The 19,689-nt window shown below is 42.7% G+C and overlaps 2 protein-coding genes across 3 annotated transcripts in view; both read right to left on the reverse strand.

Annotated features, from left to right (window-relative positions):
• Window positions 1-19,689, reverse strand: part of LOC311040547 (voltage-gated inwardly rectifying potassium channel KCNH7-like) — a gene marked incomplete at both ends in the record, with an annotated part of 127,269 nt that overhangs the window by 59,884 nt on the left and 47,696 nt on the right. Inside the window, one exon of the mRNA XM_084050878.1 lies at window positions 10,312-10,467. Within this exon, the coding sequence (XP_083907004.1) occupies window positions 10,312-10,467 (156 nt within the window). The remainder of the gene's footprint in view (window positions 1-10,311; window positions 10,468-19,689) is intronic.
• On the reverse strand, window positions 4,972-6,009 carry LOC311040503 (endophilin-A2-like; the record flags this gene model as incomplete). 2 transcript variants are annotated; one of them, XM_084050829.1, is made up of 2 exons in its annotated part: window positions 4,972-5,672; window positions 5,817-6,009. In XM_084050829.1, 2 exons carry the CDS (start codon window positions 6,007-6,009, stop codon window positions 4,972-4,974), a joined length of 894 nt encoding a protein of 297 aa, XP_083906955.1. The 2 variants fall into 2 exon arrangements, with proteins under 2 accessions (XP_083906955.1, XP_083906954.1); XM_084050828.1 differs by having other exon boundaries at window positions 4,972-6,009.

Below are 19,689 nucleotides of genomic sequence, written 5' to 3' on the forward strand. Positions count from 1 at the left end.
TTCGATCATCACAAGATCTTCATCAGGTCAGTATCTTATTTTATAAATATTTATAAAATAAGATACTAACCCATTAACACGAGCTTGTGATGAATACATAATAGCTACATTGGATCCATCAGGTTCTTTTTTTTCCATTTCCTGAAAGGTAACCGCCTTGGACATAAAAGGTTTTCGCACGGCAGCGACAACATTGTAAGAGCATGGCGAGCAACGGGCTACATTTACATGTGTGGAGTCTCGTGTGCGTCCGGAATGCCGAAACCTTCAATTATGCAGAGGCATGGGAGCGCCGCACTCGCATCCATCTACCAGCAGGGAAGGGTTGTTCAAGCTGAGGAACAAGAAATGCAACGTGGAATCTGTAGAGTTAATGGAAGGAGTGAAGGAGAGTAAAGTGCACTACTGAGAGAAAGACAAACTCGCTAAAGGCCAGATGCGTAGACAGGGAGAGAGAGACAGAGAGACAGAGAGACAGACCTGGACTCGACCTTGTAAATAAAGTCTGGAGCCATTCATGACCACATTAGATATTCAGATAGGGCTGAATGGTGTTTTATTCATAGAGCGTGGTCCCATTAGGGGATTGCCCTGCTGTTTTGACACAACTGTGTCAGTGCTCCTTAGAAAACCGAAAGCCAGGACAGATCCTATCAGTGTTGGACACACGTGTGTGCGAACACACACACACACACACACACACACACACACACACACACACACACACACATGTTCACATACTGGCTTGGGAGCATGCCCCCAAATGCCCCGAGAGACATGCCGCAAGCATGCATGCACTCACAAAAAGAAATAAACATTTTACGTATATTATGTATGCACAAATATTACAAGCACTATTACATCCTGTGAATATATAACGTATAATATAAACAAGTGCAATATGGAATTTACATCATATATATTAATGTAAAACCTTATTTATTCAACCATTTTAATATTTATGCCATTTCTCCACATTATTTCTGTATTAGTGCTTCACTCAACACTGAACCATACAACAAAAAAATTCAACTAGAAAATGTGCTCCTCGGAGCACAGGTCTCCGCCAGTACTGTTCCTGATTAATCCTGTCTTCCTGTCTGACCAATGTTAGCTTGATCCCGTTAGCTTGACCAATGTTACCTCACTTCCAAAAACATAAATTGTTTTTGGAAGTGATACATCTATTTATAGGATTTTATTTCGTCATGCGTCTCGCTAGCCAATCAAAAGCATTGGTGACAACATATTGTCACGTGTCACGTGAATCTTGACCAATGTTAGCTTGGCTAGGGGGGGGGGGGGGACACACAGCGTGACGGGAACGAAAACATACTCTCCACCATGCCTTCGGCCTGGCGGAGACAATAATAGGTGTAATTACCAATCCAAAGGCTGGTGCAAAATTGGAGGGGGAATTTATTTTGTGCCCACAGCTCCTAATAGGGATGATGGGTTAGATGAGTTGGGTATGTGTAACTGTACTATCTCCAATATAGGGACTATTTTGTCTCCATTCACAACTAGGCATTTGAGCAAAATACCATAACATGAAGTTCCCTACGGTTTGAACATTGGGTCTATTCACACTTTACACGGGAAATGTCATATTAAGTCTATAACAAAGTCAGCCCATTGTTATTATCTTTAAAATATAGTAAGAGTTAGTGGATTCATGTCTAAACAAGACTTAGAAAAACTTGTCTTTATCTCCGGCATGTTAGACTACTGTTTGGGTCTTGTCCCATGTCTCCTCAAAAGCTCAAGCTCCAGTATCATTAGACACGTACATTTAGAATACAGCAGGTATAGAGTTCAAACTAGAACTAAGAAAGCTTGAACACAAGAGACCAATTCCAAGAACTCTGTACTGGCTCCCAGTGAGTTATGAGTCAGAATCTATTCCAAAACTGACTCCTTTTACATTATGTACCCTCAAGAAGTCCCAAGTTGTCTGGGACCTGGAACTGTTCCCAGAGTTAAAATGAAAAATGTGCAGTGGCATTTAGTTATTATGACACACATAACAAACATCCAGAGGTTCTGAGGCGTGTGCCAACCCTAACTACTTTTAAATCTAGGCTAATAACATGCCTTTTACGCAAGAGAGATTTTCAGCTTACAAATTTCAATTTACATCCATTAATTATTTAATTATTATTGTTTTGACTAAATATGCTGTACAAATAAACTTGCCCTGCCCATGGTGTTTATTCTTTAATATTTTCTAAACACTTGATGAGTAATATATTAATTGTTTTGTTTCAGTTCACATGGAGTTACAAGAATGTGCTGTTTCCACATAAATATTGACTCAAAGGCTTTCAAGAGCATGCCTCCATAAAAAGCTAGAGCCATAAGCTCTCTCTCTCACACTCTCACACTCACACACACACACACACACACACACACACACACACACACACACACACACACACACACACACACACACACACACACCCTATTAGGGCCTCATCAAATACAGTGTGGGGGAAGGAGAGAGAGAAAGAGAGAGGGAAAAGGGCAAAAGAGAGGAGAGAAAGGACAGAGAGAGAGAGGGAGGGGATCGAGGAGGAGGCACCAGGAGCATGTTGGACAGTGCCTCTAGGGAAAGGGAACACTCTTATTACGCCGACAGCTCTGGGATGAGCTAGTGGCGCGCGGCTTCCGCGGCAGCAACATCGCTCCACCGGGTTCATCAGGCCACCCCTGGCAGCCTTTAAGCCCTAATTGGGGCCAGATAGCACTGAGATGACAGCGGGCAAAGGTGGCGTCCTTTGCTAAACGACACTGGTGTCAACACATGCCAAGGGGAGCTGTCTGTCAGCAGCAATCCTGCAGGAGATGCTGGGTGACGATTACAAACAGGCCAACACTATGCAGGGAGATAGTAGTGGATTTAGCTGGATGTTCAACCATGAGCGCCGGAATAAGGGGAAATTGTCTCCCCACTTATAGGTATTATGTTGTTGTTTTTAGGTGAGTATAGGTGGTGTGCAGCAGTTAATTGAATTAATCAATATAATCGAGTATCAAAAATTATCAATTTTATTAAAATAACCGATTGTAATAAAAACTAGAAAATGTGCTCCTCGGAGCACAGGTCTCCGCCAGTACTGTTCCTGATTAATCCTGTCTTAAGTGTTACTTGATTAATCCTGTCCTAAGTGTTACTCCGCCATTTCGTGATTATTCCTGTCTTACCTCACTTTGAAAGAGACCAAGACTCTTTCAAAGTGACACATCTATTTATAGGCCACTATACGTCATGCGTCTCACTAGCCAATCAGAGCACACTCTTTCAACGTATTGTCACGTGTCACGTGAGGCTTGACCAATGTTAGCTTGGCCGAGGGGGGGGGACGGAAAGTGAAAACATAGTCTCCTGGCGGAGACAACAATCGATTTTAATAAAATAACGATTTTCAAAAACATCAAAAATAGCAGGTAGATCGGCTATTTATGCACAACACTGATGTACAAGTATACAATAGGGCCTAAAAGCTACACTATGTAACTTTTTATAAACTGAAAAGCTACCTTTGCACTACTATGACGGAAAAATGCCCCAACCATTTTCATGCACACCCACAAATGGTCTCAATATGTGATTCAAATTTGGGGTTGAGTGGACGATGCATTCATGGTTTGGTATTTGTCAGTAAAATAGGCCCCAACCGCAAACTTTAGAAGACAAATTAAAGCCAATCAGTATGAAAAATGTATGTATCAAAAATCTGTATGATATGTTCATCGCTGGCAACATGTTATTAGAAAAATAACATCTTCAGGGTAGGACTTACATCTAAGATGCACAGGTCATTGGGTGCGTGTCCTCCAAACAGGATGATATGACCTCCCAGCATGCAACAGCATCACCTAACACAGGCCTTTCCCCTTGGGCTAAACCGTCTTCTAGGAGGTTTCTGAATTAAATTTCCACATGACATTGACGACCCAGACGAAAGTTGCAGCAACCAAATGTATACAGCTCTCCATTGTAGGCAAATGACTCCAGTGTCTTTCTAGTAGAAGCTGTGCAGAATTAGTACGTACTTTAGGCATTTAGCAGATACCACTTCCATCCAGAGTGACTTCTATTTCTTACAATTACAGTACTTGTAGGAAAACATAAATGCTAACAGCATACTGTGTGAAAATCTCTTATTACAGGTAACAGCATTTTGTTTCAGTACATATTTTGTCTAGGACAATAAAACACTTGAGATCACTGCTTCTCTTTGCACTTGCTTAAACTCTCCTCTCTGAAGTTCTCATACCCGACCCAAACCAACCTGAGTGAGTTGAAGCCCGACCCGAGCCTAATCACAACATACAATAAAGGGGCCAAACCTGAGAAAACCAACAACAAAAAACATAGTTCTTGCCAGAAACGGTTGCACAATTCACACGATGGGTGAGAGCAAGAGGGCAGGAGTAAGAGTGAGAGACCAGGGCGCACGCACGCACACACACACACACACACACACACACACACACACACACACACACACACACACACACACACACACACACACACACACACACACACACACACACACACGCACACACACGGCGACCCGACTGAATGGTTAGATTGAATATCACATGGGTTCTAATGCCTGATAGTCCCCTTTACGATTTCTGTCTGGCCAGACCATTTGCTGCATGTCACTCCTCTACACTCTCTCCACGTTTCCCATCTCTCTACGCTGCATACCTATCAAATAAAGGCTTAAGAAAAAGCCCCAAAAATAACTTAAGTCACACACACACAAAACTTTTCCTGTTCCATTCTGTACTCATTAAGTACTTAATTAATAAACCTTCTGCTATCCCGCTTTCTTTCACAACATTTCTATTTAAACATACATTCACACAGTCATAGACACCCAGTCATAGACACCTCATTTACCTAGACAATACATTCAAAATAACTATAAAATAAAATGTATTATCACTCCTTTAATGTCACAGGGGAACAATGACTTCAACATAGTTGAGGGGGAAATGACCCGATTGGCCGTGCAGCATTCCTTCGTACCAGTTCTCGTCGAGCTGCTTGGTCAGGGCGATGACGTCGCCCACATGGAAGGCCAGCTCTCCCTCGTTCTCCGCCTCGAAGTCGTATAGTGCCTTACAGCTCGCCTGATCTGGAGACCTACTGGGACGCGAGGGTGGAATCATTGTATCGCTACCAGTTGATTGGTCGTCTTCTCCAAAGTTAGGTTTAGGTTTGGGTGTGTATTGAGGCTGTGGCCGAGACTGGGCCTCGGTCATTCTGTCCCTGAGTTTGTGAGAAAGCTCCTGAAGGACCTGGACAGCCTGTCTGTGGTACTCCAACTGGGACTCTACGAAAGACGACAGCTGGCTCACCTGCTCTATGTCGGTCTCCAGTATGTGGTACATGCAGGTCTCTGCCGCCTCCTTGGACTCGTGGAACTTGTCGTAGGCCTGTCTGATTTCCTCTTCTGGAAAGTTTCCCTGGCGCTTCTTCTTGTAGTCGTAGTCCAGGCGACGGCCTTCCATCTTCTTCAAGTGTTGCTGTGCGTCTTTGAGCTCTGTGTCGTAGAGGCCTTGCAAAGGGTCAATAAAGTTCTGTTTGACGTCGATGTCTAGAGAGTCTTTGGCCTCTGCTAATCTCTTTATGGCCTCTCCTCCGTCCAATAGAGCTCCGCCAAAACAACTATCTTCTCCAAGCTCCTGCCCATACTTGACCATGCATTCTCCCAGCAGGGTCTCCGCCTGCGGGTAGCCTGTATTCCTCACCTCACCACGCATCTTAGACATGCTGGTCAACATCGACAGCTTTGCACGTGATGCCGGGTTGGGCTGAAGGTATTCGGATGTTTTGGAGATAACCTCCACCACTGCTTTGGTAGTCACATCGACTTTCCGTTCCAAGACTTTGAAGTCCACGTCTAATTTAGTTCCCTCTGCACCCCCTACCAGCTCACTAACCTTCTGGCTAGCTTTATGAAACTGTTTCTTCAAGCCTGCTATAGACATCTTGAAGCCGTTAGCTAGTAAAACTGTCAGAATGCATAAGCATTTAGAAAATCATAGAATCACACTCCCACCTCTTGTTGTCTGCAACACCTTGTAAAGGTTGAGCAGATCTCTGGTCTGACATCACACACAAAACAAACTGTTGGCTTGCATGCCTGACAATGCCAATTTGCACAGGTGTTCTATCTGCACCCATGTGTCTCTTAAAATGACACTGGATCCACTGAATGTCAATGTTGGCAACAATAACATATCACACAACCAACCCAAAACTAAACAGCTTACACTTATACTTGTGCAGTAGGTTACGATGTGAAATGTAACGGGATGTCGCCAGTCGTGAATCGTTCGCAAGAAAATGTAAAAACGTGGCCATGGTGCTAAATCACAGGTTCCCAAACTTCCACCCTAAAATAACCATATTAAACTTTGCCTAGATATGGAGTTCTACACTGATGTCACCAATATGAAGTCAGTCATGTCCAAATATTGAGTTCCGCCCAGCCGACTGGAGATGTGAACCATATTTTGCATGACGTTTCAACTTTCATTAGAGTTAACACAATTTACAAGTGTGTTTGAGTGTGTCTGGGTAGCTCCTTGGTAGAGCACTCGCCTTTGGACTTTGGTCATGGGTTCGATCCCATGGCACCACCAACTCAGCATATGAGTAGCATGGCTTGGGCGTGGCAAGTTATGTATTAAATACTGGGAGCTGATGGTAGGTGACTCGCTTTACCTCAGCAATCCATTTAGCACATTGAGAACTTGGGATATCCTCCCAAGTTCTCGGCTGATACCAACAATAAGCCTCTCCGACCACTCTCCGAAAAGACGTTGAACAGAACTGTTTGCAGTGATATGAAAGCCTAAGGGGACGTGTCCCCAGAATTTTTTTTTTTTTTAATTAGCGGAGGAGCGCTTTGGAGTCCAGAGTGCTTCTTACTAACCACACCGAGTGCACGGAGTGATGCCGATGATGCAACATTCAAACCAACTGTATCAACCAATGAGGTTGCACTCATGTGCATAATCCTAATTCTGTAGGCTACATTTCCCATTGCACATTCCCCATGGCTCCTTATAAGAGGGTTTTTAGTGTCTAAACCTATTTTGGTAATGTTTCAAAGTCAGGTTGTAAATGACCGGGTGGTTTGTCAGACACTGCCAGGATCGAAAGGAAAGGATAGTTTTCCACGTACTGTAGTTTTCCTCAATTTTGACTGGTTGGTCAAAAAAAGTGATTGATTGATGTGCGGGTCTCCTCTCCAAAAGATGTACTTTTTTTCTACTTGGGGTGACCAGAGCGCTCCGTTAAAACTGCTGGATGCCGAAAGCACGGAAACGCGGCGCTCTGCGCTGAGAAGAGGAACGCTTCAGCACGTCTTTGCCAATGCCATAGAAAAATGCATGACAGAAAGGCGCTGGCAGCTAAAAAAAAAACACTTCCTGTGGACACGGTCCTTAAAGCAGGTGAACAGGAAAGTGTCCCTGCTGCCACGGTGCCATAGCATGGCTGTCATAGGAACAGCTACGAACAAAAGGTCACGGCTGGCTATTGCTATTATTATCATCACCCCTCCTCCTCCTCCACATCTCCCACTTTCTCCTTCCATCCTCTTTCTTCCATTGTTCTCCTCCCCCATCCCCTCCAACCTCAATGCACAGGCTGAAATCCATAGTTATGTACTGTATGGAACCACGCGGACAGGCATGCATGTGGCATTGCCACTTAGCACAAGGCACGCTCTTCAGTTGAAGCGCGCCCACTTCTCTACTTGAACTGCATGCCTTTCAAGTGCCAGATTGGAAATGAAATGTTTCAGTAACTTGCTAAGCCAGCTACCAATGGCATAATACTGTTTCAGTCAATGTGTAGTGAAGACTAAAGCTTACATAGTGTTAAAACAACGCACCACTATACTGTACAACGCGTTGTGAACTTGTAGAACATCTATTGCAGACAAGTTCTTTATTTGATGACTATGAATTGAGCTTAATAACGTATGTCACCCAGTGTGAGGAATAGTGGTATCATCTGATCTTGGTCAAAAATAAGTTAAACACAGATTTACAATGTTTAAGTGCTTATATCTATCAACCAATGCATACATTTCAAGACAGGTTTAGTCCTCCAACATTCCACAGGGAAGACAATTGTCAACTGTAACTTAACGTTACAAGATCAACCCTTTCTTTTTCTGTCACATCGAGTCTGAATGAAAAGACATTAACCTTAAATCGAGTTTAATCACGTGAACCCTAGCATTTGCTGGGCAAATCTACAAGCTCACAACGTGTCGCATTTTGATGTAGCGAGAAAAAAGGAGGGGGACCAAGTACAGACCCCTGGGTCAAGCGAAGTTAAGTGGTTAACTTGGTAAAAGTGAAGTGGTAAACTATCCTGGTTTTGAAACTAAAATCTTCACATTCATTCTTTGGGTCCGTGAAAAAAAGAGAGCAAGTCACAGCATCTGTCAGGCTGCCTTGGTGTCATCAAAATAGAATATGTGTTTGACATATAACTTTATGTGTGCATGATAATGCAGGAGGTGTAGCTTCTACCAGCATGGTGAAAGCAGTCAGTGTTTTGGATATTAAAATGTTTCCTTTTTTGTTATAGTCACACCATTCTGTCTTTTAGGGATATTGGAGCCGCAACAATGCCTCCCACAACACTGTCACATTATTTTGATTGCTATTCTTGTTGTAAAACAATACAGAGAGCAGCTGTTAACCACATGAACCCTAGCATCCCTATTCTGGGCATGTCATAATAGGTGAACAATCGGCCATAATAGCAAGCTTGCAACCCGACACGTTGTCATCTTGTAGATTGGCTTATTTTCAGGCAAAGAGATTTGGTGTAGAGGGGGGAAAAAAAGAAGGGGGACAAATACAGATCACTGTGGGACCCCAGTCAACAAAGTATATAGGGTTTATGTGGTTAAATGTTGTAAACTTTCAGAGTGGTAGTTTGTTAGGCTCTATTGGCAGAGTGTGGTTGTAACAGCAACATTGGGGATTTGATGGTCACAGTGGCCTTTTGTGCTTAAAAAAAGAAATACATTAAGTATGAATATGTTGCTGGTACAAAGTATCCAACAAAGTGGCTACTGGTGCTCGGGTGGCACAGTTGTAAAGTATCTGCCCACCGCCGCAGAGATTGTGGGTTTGAATCCATCGTGGTGCATCTGGCTTTGTCGAGCGTATACCTGTATACGAACACCATTGGCCCGTGTTCGGGGGAGGGAAGCCGGGCGGGGAGGGTGTCACTGCATGTATTCCTACAGGCTGGGGCGGCACCTGTCAGCAGGGAGTGTCGGGCGGGAGGAGTAGAACGAAGGCCCTACGTCCTCCCGGTGGAGGCTCCTCACTGGCAGCCAGTAGGATACAACAGCAGTGACAACACAGAAATGTGTGTGTGTGGAGGAATTATTTGGCATAATCACTAAATTGGGAGAAAATGGGTAAAAAGCAAAAATAAAATGATATAAAAAAAAGTGGGTACTTTAATGGACAGGACTGATTACAAGACCCAACCAAGCGTTGCTATAATCAATCCTGTCTTTGTGTGTGTGTCTGCCTGCCAGCAAAATAACTGGATTTTCACAAAACTTGATGCTAATGAGTAGGCTGAGAAACGATACAAAAGACACCAAATCGGATGAACGGCCGGATCAAGAAATAACTAGTGAAGTTGAAACGGAAAAATCCACACACCAAAAAACTCCTGTTAAAAGTTTTTTTTAATCTGATAGCGTTTTTTTTTCCCTGTTAAAAGGATTTTTAATCGGCTAGAGTGACATTTCGAGCAACGAGGCTCTTCCTCAGACTTCATCTCTGAGTCTGAGGAACTCTGACTGTCTAGCAGATTTAAAAAATCCTTTTAACGGGAGCTGTTTGTTGTGCAGATGTTTCAGTGATCCGGACCCCGGACAGACGGAGTGCCCCAGACAGACCATTAACCCAGTGGTTCTCAAACATTTTCATGTCAGGGATTCCCAAATTGCTATCTAGGGACCCAAATACGAGAAGATTTCTGTATTTATTTATTACTCCACATTTTTCACATATTTTCTAGATTTTTATTGAAATAGCCAGTCTGTAAGCTTGTAGATCGGCTATTTTTGAATAGCCAAAGTATAAATACAATTAAGTGGTTATCTATTTTATCATTATGTATGATTTAACGACACAGCAACTTTCACTTGTAGATATATGTAATATTTGACTACAATTACTGGGGTTGAGTACTGTGTCTACCACTGAGCGTGGATGCGTTTCCTTTCTCCTACTCACGTTGCTCCGCTTTGGACGGTGGGGTGTGGTTGAGTTTCTCCAGCGAGTCGCTGCTTCCCTCCTCCAGGATGTAGTCGAAGTTTAGGATGAACATCATGACCACGCCCTCCTCGTTCTTCACCGGGATGATATGGGTGGCGCACAGGAAGTCCGAGCCTGACCAGAAAAACAGAAGATTAAAGGGAGTTAGGGGCCGTCCGTGTACACTGAGGCTTTTTTCCCCGGATGAAAATGACAAAGTGCTCGCTTAAAAACGTGTCCAAACGCTCAAGTTAAAAACATTTCAGCTCAAGTTTCAAGCAGCTTCAAACAGATAAAAACGCCACACGTGAACGCACCAGCGCAAAAATAAATGCTTGGCGCGATGCTCCCATTGTAAACAATTCAAAACATACGCTGCGCTCAGACCAAAAACATCTTGGTGGACACGGGCCCTCAGATATGGGCAGATTCAGCTTTAATAAGCGTTTGTTTGAGTGACTTGGCGTTTTGGGACCAATGCCCTGCCGGTGTAGAAAGGACGTCAGGGTCAATCTATCAAGTCTATTTTCAGTACATAATATACTACAGTACGTATATAGTCAAAACATGTTTAGTGGAAGAGCTGGTTAGCTGAAAGAACAAAGAAAGTCTGCCTGAGGCTCTTGGGGATTTCCAGTCTTTGACATTCAAACATCTTCAGTCCTGATAAGACTGTGCGGAGACAGCGGGGAGAACGAGAGAGAGAGAGAGAGAGAGCGAGAGAGAGAGAGAGTATACAGACAGAGACACAGAGAGAGACAGGCAGACAGACAGAGAGACAGACAGACAGATGAAAGGAAAGGTCGACGAGTCTGTTGAGATTAAAGAGATGAAAGTGCACAGTGAGCCCTTAATTGTCCTGGTCCCATCCTATCACTGCTTTACAACACTGTACAGTACAATTACAGAACAATGACAGTACACAAGTAGCCTACAACACAGCACAGTACAAGGAAACACAACACGCATGTGTTGGAATAGGAGTTTCAGCCAAAACAAATGAATTTCACGTTCATGTTTCAAAATATAGAAAACTTGACCCAAAGAAAAATGTTTCATTGTTTTGCACCCTGGGACAAAAATGATATATTAATTAAGTAAATTCAGGGACCACCAGGTTGATATGCATTAGGCCACAGACCCCCATTTGATACATTTTTTTTAATCTTTGGAACCCCAATCTACACAATAAAGTCCTCAGTGCTAATTTAACTTGTTTTGACCTCCTCCGACACCACGCCCAGCTCACATCAAAGCTGCTCCCCATCCTGGCCACGTTTAAAACCATACTCAAAACATACCCTTTCAGACTCGCATTCCCTACCTAATTAAAATCCCGCCTTTTTTTACCTTTTTAATTGTAAATGTTTTGTGTTTTTTCACCTTTTTAACTAGTTATTTTCCTAATAAAGTTGTTTTTATGTTTGTTTCTGTTTAGTAAAGCGACTTTGAGTATTTAGAAAAGCGCTATATAAATTGCATGTTTTGTTATTATTATTATTGATAATTGAAATAAATTAATAAACTATGCAATAAGGCCATAGCGTGTGATTCACATTATTTTCAAATCATTCAGTGACCCCTCATGCCCTGTGGATGGGGGCATTGCCATTCTGGAAGACCACTTCCCATCAGGATAGAAATGTTTCATCCTAGGATAAAGGTGATCGTCACTCAGAATAACTTCACTCTAACAGGACAAGTGAACCCAAACCTTGGCAGGAAAATTGGGACCCCCCCAAAATAATCATATTTGAACTGGAGACCCCCCACCCTGAGCACTTGGAATTGTAGGCATTACATGAGAAAGCAATGTTGCACATTAAGCTAACCATCTGGGGACCCCCCCAAAATAATTTGGGGGGGTCAAAACATATCCCAAAGATTAGGATTTCCCAAAAGGAAATCCTAAGAAGTAGGGATAAAACATAATCCCCACTGGTGATAAAAAATGAATGACAGGAAGAGGGGGATCAAAAGTATCCCCCCCAGCAAATCAAACCCTGCTTACACTGTCACTGTCTGACATGTCAATGTTATGTCAATCTGCATCTCTCTTGCTTCACTCTGTCTGTGTATGGTGCACGCACGCATGCATGCATGTATGTCATAGGTGCAGTGTCTGTGTGTGTCTGGTGTGTGTGCATGAATGCGTGTGTAATAGGTCACGCACCTATTACACGCACATTCATGCACACACACCAGACACACACAGTCCCTCTGTCAGTGTTAATGTTGTTTGATTTAGTTTTAGTCGTAGTCTTTAGAACAATCTTTTGTTTTTGTCATATTTTAGTCATCTGAAATGTTTTGGTTTTAGTCTAGTTTTAGTTGACTAAATACAGTTGATTTTGTCGACACATTTTTTTTTTGGCAGGCCTTGATGGCGTCGTAATGGCTGATTTTACACTTGGTTACATGCTGAAAATACTGCGACTTGGAGAAAGGCGCATTATAAGTGCACAATTTGCCTAGTCTTACTCCATATCGTTATGGACACTTTTCCCATAGCGACGGTGGGTCTGAAGTTATAAATTCAACCAAAATTAGATAGTTGTTGTTGACGGATTGAATTCCTTGGCTTACTGGAGGCATGCACAATAAATGTAATGCTGATTGGTGTAGAGTAGCTTGCCAGATTGCTACCAAAACATGCATGCCGAGCCCGGTGGACCTTTGTTGCATGTCACTCCCCTACTCACCCTTTTTCCTGTTTCTCTACACTGTCGACTATTAATGAAGGCAAGAAAAGACTAAAAAAGTACTTTAAAAAGACACTCAAAGTCACCCGAGGAAGAGTTACTCTTCTATCTTTCAATATATATTTACATGCCTGTATTGTACAAACGCACGAGCATCGCGGTTCATCAACTGTGCCCTTTCGACCACAAAGTCCGACCCTATTTACGGATGTCTTTCCCATAGATCTAAATGCAGATGCCACGTTAACCACTGTTCCTATGGAAACACTAGCCAGTTGAGCAGTCTTTGAGACTGAAGCTCCTGCCATCTGTGTCCTAATGACGAACCCTCCATCATAGTCACTTACTGTAGATCTTTTCCTCTTACCAGCTTGATGCCAGATTCAGGTTAAATGGGTCTGCTCAGCATTTTCATACATGCCAGCATAGGATGATAATTGCTCATGATAATTGTATCATGGAGTCCACCTGTATGGAAGCGTGCGTGCGTGCGTGCGTGCGTGCGTGCGTGCGTGCGTGCGTGCGTGCGTGCGTGCGTGCGTGCGTGTGTTCTAATACACCTTACTTTTCAATACATCATCCATGGTCTTGGTTCTCTGTTCTGGCACTACCTCGTTAACCTGACTCGTGATAGCTTGTGTTGCTGACTAGTGCATGTGTCATTCTGTACATCCACTGCTGTGTGTGTGTGTGTGTGTGTGTGTGATGATGAATCACTGAATTCCCCTCGGGACAATACGCATTACGATATAATGTTGTACTTTGAATTTCTATGCTTCTAAATTTAGATGCTATTAACGGCAAATGCCGCCGTATTTACTGTGCGGAATCCGCAAAGCAATTCCCCCCCTAAAAATTGTACAAACCGAAGCTGTGTTAAACACTTACAAAATGTCCATAATCACAACAAATGTCCTTCTTTCCACGCCATGTTGACTCGGCTCCCTGAAAAACACATTTTTTTTATGAATACCAATCAGCTCTAATCCCCCACCAATTATTACAGTCGGCGGTGGGAGGTAAATTAACGAGACGGCGTTCTATTCTAACGCCTGTGGTCTTAATGTCGCTTCATTCATCAGGAGGCAGATGAGAGCAGCACCTCGCTGATGCCTTACAGCATCGGTTCTCAACCTGTGGGCCGGTATTGCAAGTGGGGGTATTGCAAGTGGGCAAGTGGAACATTAATATTTGTTTGTTTTTTCATGCACAAAACCTTAAAAGAAAATGTCATAGTGATACCAATAAATAAGAAATCACAGTATACTACGTTGCGTTGGATCCATTGATCCAAGCCAGAACTGATTGATTGATCATTAAAATAAACATGCTCTGCATATACTCTGTCATGCGACGGTGTTGCAAAGATCTACAAGCTCCCGAAAATAACCGATCTACTTCGTACAATGGAATATACATCAGGCTTCAGTGTCCGGCGAGTGTCCAGACTGAGACACGTACACCTTTCTTTAGAAATCTGATTTAAATCTGATTTTAAGCCATCTACAGTACGAATGTGGTTCAAATCTGATTTGCAAAAAAATCTATTTGTTTGTTTCTTCTGTTCACACTTGATAAAACCAATCTTATTCCAATCTGGACAGGCTAAAATTCAATCTGCCCAGTAGTATAAACATAGCCTTAACGCAATCTTTGCCACAGGGTAGACCGTTTCCTCTTATTACATCGATTTCTAAAATACATTATTTTCAGCAAAACACATCTCGTTTTAGAAAAGCTAGTTTACGACCCAGAACCATTCCGGATTTTAACCAGCAACAAAGCTCATTGTACGCAGGGGAAAGGACGAATCGAAATGCGAGGTTTTGTTTCCGCATGGCCTTTTACAGATGAGGTAGCGAGTTGGCGGGATGACCAGGCAGGCCGGGTGTGAAATTAGACTTGTGTTTTGTGTAATGAGCAGAGACAACTCTAGAAAGATCGTCTCCCTTTCACACTGGGCTCTTAGGCCCGCTGTCACCATCAGGCTATTTATAGTGAGCCCACCAGGCTGCCTGCCCACAGGCATGGGCTTTTATTCTGCGGGAAACACATGAAACTCGCGTACATTGATGCGTGACTGTTTTCACGTATGCACACATGCATTATGTTGATGCGCAGACGCTCTGCACATTCACACAAACACGCACAGTACTTCTGCAGGCATGAAGAAGGAAGGCACTGGAGCAAACTCTGACAAATAAAGCCTTTTTAATAACGGGGTGCAGGCAAATAACGTGACAACGTTTCGATGTCAACACATCTTCATCAGGGCATGATGACCTGATGAGGATGTATTGACATCGAAACGTTGTCACGTTATTAGCCTGCACCCCGTTATTAAAAAGGCTTTTGTTCGAGTTCGATCACAATTTGGCATTCTTAGGCTTACGAGTAGTATTTCTTGAGGTTAGGGGTAGGCATAGTTTTACTGAGGTTAGGGTTAGTGAAGGTTTAAAATGCTCATGTTAATTGCATGGTTTTCTTTCTCTCAAGTTCGGTCTTCTATGTTTCTACGGCTTATTGTGCATATTACTTATCATTGCTTCTTTCTTTTTTCTTTCTGCAATCATTGGCCCTGTATTATCGCTGCTTGCAGCTATATTGGACATTGTATTTGATTTGACTGTGCCTTCCTGTTACTTGACTTGTTCTTTGCTCCTTTGTTCCTTTCTTCTCTATTATTTCTCTATTCTAACTCTTCATTGCAACTGCAAATGTTGGGACCTTGTACAAAAAAACAAATTCACCTGTAATGTGACGTGACAATAAAGCTGATTCTGATTCTGATTAACTGGCCTTCCAATTTCGACAGTTGGCCTTCCAACTAAAAAGATGAATGTGTTTACTTTTGCACATCCCTCCTCCCCTTCTCTGTCTATCTCCCTCACTCCCTTCTTCACACATTGAGTCAATAAAAATGTCACTTTGAGTTTCCATCAGATTTCGTCCTATTCTGGGGACGAACATTTGAGAAAAATAGCAGATCTACAATGTTCACACTCTACACTACACTTCCCTGGGTCCTCAGCAATACACCCACCATGTGTGATCTCGAGATTTGAACACACACTTATACATACATACAGACATTCCTCGAGTTTACAGATCGATCAGTAACAATTTAATAGTTCAAAATCCATTTTAAGCCGAGTAGGGCCTATCATAATGAGTCCGATTATCACCTCAAACGATCACGAGTGGACTCCCTTCTGTTTTACTCAATATTATAAACAAAAGAATTATGTTGGTAACAATGGAAAGCTTTAGACTCAACTCTTAATAATACTACAATTCAAAATGGAATTCAGCATCTTTAGAAGTAATTCATACCACGAAAATACCACCCAGGATTAGAAAATAAATAAAAAGAAGTTTTATAATTAATATCAGCTAGAACATATTTACAACAAAAACGTAATGATCCAAGTAAATTAATTTAATAATGTGGCTGCCGTGTTAAGTGGTCAGATTTACTTAACCCATTTTTAGATGTTAGCGTTGGCTATTTAAAAATAGCAGATACACAAGCTCATATACGAGCTTGTATATCTACAATTTTTGAACATTTTTGAAAAATCTTGAAAGTTGTAATTTTGAATTTCGAAAAAGTTTGAGAACTACTGATTCAGAAGGCATTTGTAGAATTGACCTCAGGTCTTAATGGATTAACCAATTACCATTTACTACCATGTACTAATGGAATTGATTGATTGATATATTTGGATTGATTACCAATACCACATAATCAATCGATTGCGTTCCGGCTTGGATCAGTGATTCCGCTGGGCTTTAATAAGCACACAGGTTGGGGAATCGCTACAGTAGGCTATACTTTCTAGTAAACACATCACACGTATCCTTTTCAAATGCCACCAGGGACGTGCACAGATAGACTCTAGGTGGTGCTGGAGCACCTGCCCTTTGCCCTCTTGACCAGAAGTGCGCTTTTGAAAAAAATGGGGAAAAAAATTGTTGTTTTTTCCAGTTTACAGCAGGGGTCTTCAACAGGGGGTCCTCAGAGTTACTACAGGGGGTCCGCCAAATCTTTATGTGATATGATTTTTCTTTTTACCATAACCACTCGAAACCTAGCATACCTTTTCTGAGGAGAACTTTAGCCAAAAATAGCAGATCTAAAAATAGCCGAGCTTGTAGATCGGCTATTTTTGGCAAAGAGGTATAGGTGTAGAGGGTAAAAAGAGCAGACCAAGTAAACAAAAAAAAGTATAATTTACTTGAGCACCTGCCCCTCAAAATGTCTGTGCACGCCACTGAATGCCACATCAGCAAGGATTATTCATTACCAACATCTACAGTGTATATTTTACAATTCTGTTTGGACCAGATGGGGGAAGTGTCCGCAGGGACAGTCTGTTCACTCTCGCCAGCGCTCCATGCCCGGTGGGTTTCTGTCGCATGTTGATGAATGATGAAGGCAGTGACAGGTGACCTTTTGTTAGCAAAGAAACCAGCCTCGGTAGTTCGTGGTATGCAGGGTTTTAAAGTAAACATGTAACGGGAGATGATGGGTGTAGGTGTGAAATGTCACCTGGATGTTGCTGAAATAGCATGTCACTGTTGAGGCACATGGTCAATTTCCCATGTCATCGTACATCGGCAAAACCGTAGTGTAATCTTATACTCTCAACCGTCACAAATATTACAATCACCTATCGCAAATTATTTGAGATCATCGCAATTCATTTTTGCATAATCGTCATAATCTTCATAATCATTTCCATGGTGACAAATGTTTGTATATTTCCAAACATTTTCAAAATGAGTGGAAATAGCAGATCTACAAGCTCAAAATGCGTTTTGAGCTTGTAGATCGGCAATTATTTTTTTGAACAAATAACGTTATTAAATGATGTAAGTTATTTGTCATATCTGCCCTGTGCACCTTTTGTTCACGAAGCCTAAAAGCCAATTATTTTTTTCTATTCATAACATTCCAACGTTCCAATTAAATCGTTAATTGCGATTATTACAATTAATCGTTAAGTAAAATTTCAGAATCGTAACAGCCCTACTCTCAGCACTGTATCCCTTACCTTTAACCTCACCCTATCACTAACCCTACCCCCCCCCCCCCCCCCAAAAAAAGCCCTTTTGTAGAAAGTACGGATTACTTTTCTCCTCTTTCATTTGTCATAACATTTGGCCCTAATAAGGACAGAATTACCTTGCATGTGTACATGCGTACGTATAGGTATGTATGCACTGCATGTACACACACACACACACACACACACACACACACACACACACACACACACACACACACACACACACACACACACACACACACACACACACACACACACACACACACAAACACAAACACAAGGACAACCCCATACATTTCCCTTCCAGGCCTTTTCTCAAACTGCGTCCCCCCAAATGGCAAACAGAAACAAGCTCCTATTCTCCAGTGCCAGCATTACAATTCTCAAGTACCTCCCCGGGCTGAGCCGGGCGCTGATTTATGTATCAGGAGGCTTGATTCCGCTGGGCTAAGCAGTATGCTGCCCTTAATAGTACATCAGTGTCACTATCGTCCGACAGAGCCATTAATTTCTGGCGGGAGGTGCTGGTGGGGGGGGGGAGGGGGGACACGAGAAGCGTCACATCTCTCCTCTATTCAAATCCTCCCTCCTGTAGTACAGTGGGTAGGAGGACAGCATGGCAAAGCCGGCCCAGACATTCCCCCTCATGAAGGGCTTGCCTTGCTCTTGTACCTTTCAGGAAATGAGTACGGTCAGCGTGCTGCGCTGGCAGAGCGCCAGCGTTGTGCACAGCTGCTATAAGGGCGTGTCCCTGCACTGGTGTGAGCAGGTGGAAGCACATCGAAAAGCCTTGGCAAATAACCCTCTATATATACAGTATACTGTACTTGTGGCTTTGTACTTGGTCTGCTCGTGTTTCCCTCTGCACCAAATCTCTTCGCTAATAATAGCAGATCTGCTCACCACGTGTTGTGAACTTGTAGATCTGCTATATTTGGGGAATGTCCCCTACCGAAAATGGATGCTGGGGTTCGAGTGGTTAAAGGAAAGTTATGCTCTTATATAGAGACAGTGCTTCTCATGGGCTTGAATTACATCAGGGTGTGATTGAAGGCATATGCGCGCATGCGCGCATTCACACGCACACGCACACGCACACGCACGCACGCACACACACACACACACACACACACTGGGGCAAACACATCAATGTGCCCAAACGAGCTTGAATGCACATTATGCAGAAAGTCCCACACACACACACACACACACACACACACACACACACACACACACACACACACACACACACACACACACACACACACACACACACACACACACACACACACACACACACACAAGTGGCATACGTTTATGTGCACAGCCTTTGACAACAACCTCTATTTTAAAGTTGTGCGAGTATGCTTGTGTGTGCACATGGTTGTGCCTGTGTCTTTGTTCTAAAAATAAGGCAATGGGAACTGTGAGCATTTATTATTCATAAGAGTTAAGTATTATGATCTAGAAAGAAGAATGGTCCCATCATGTATATGTACTGTATATCAGCAATATTAGCATGTAGAGAGGAGCTCAGAGGACTGTCAGTGGTATGCGTGTGTGTGTGTGTGTGTGTGTGTGTG

The sequence above is a fragment of the Gymnoscopelus microlampas genome (assembly GCF_963454915.1).
Source record: "Gymnoscopelus microlampas genome assembly, chromosome: 24".
NCBI classification, from domain to species: Eukaryota; Metazoa; Chordata; class Actinopteri; order Myctophiformes; family Myctophidae; genus Gymnoscopelus; species Gymnoscopelus microlampas.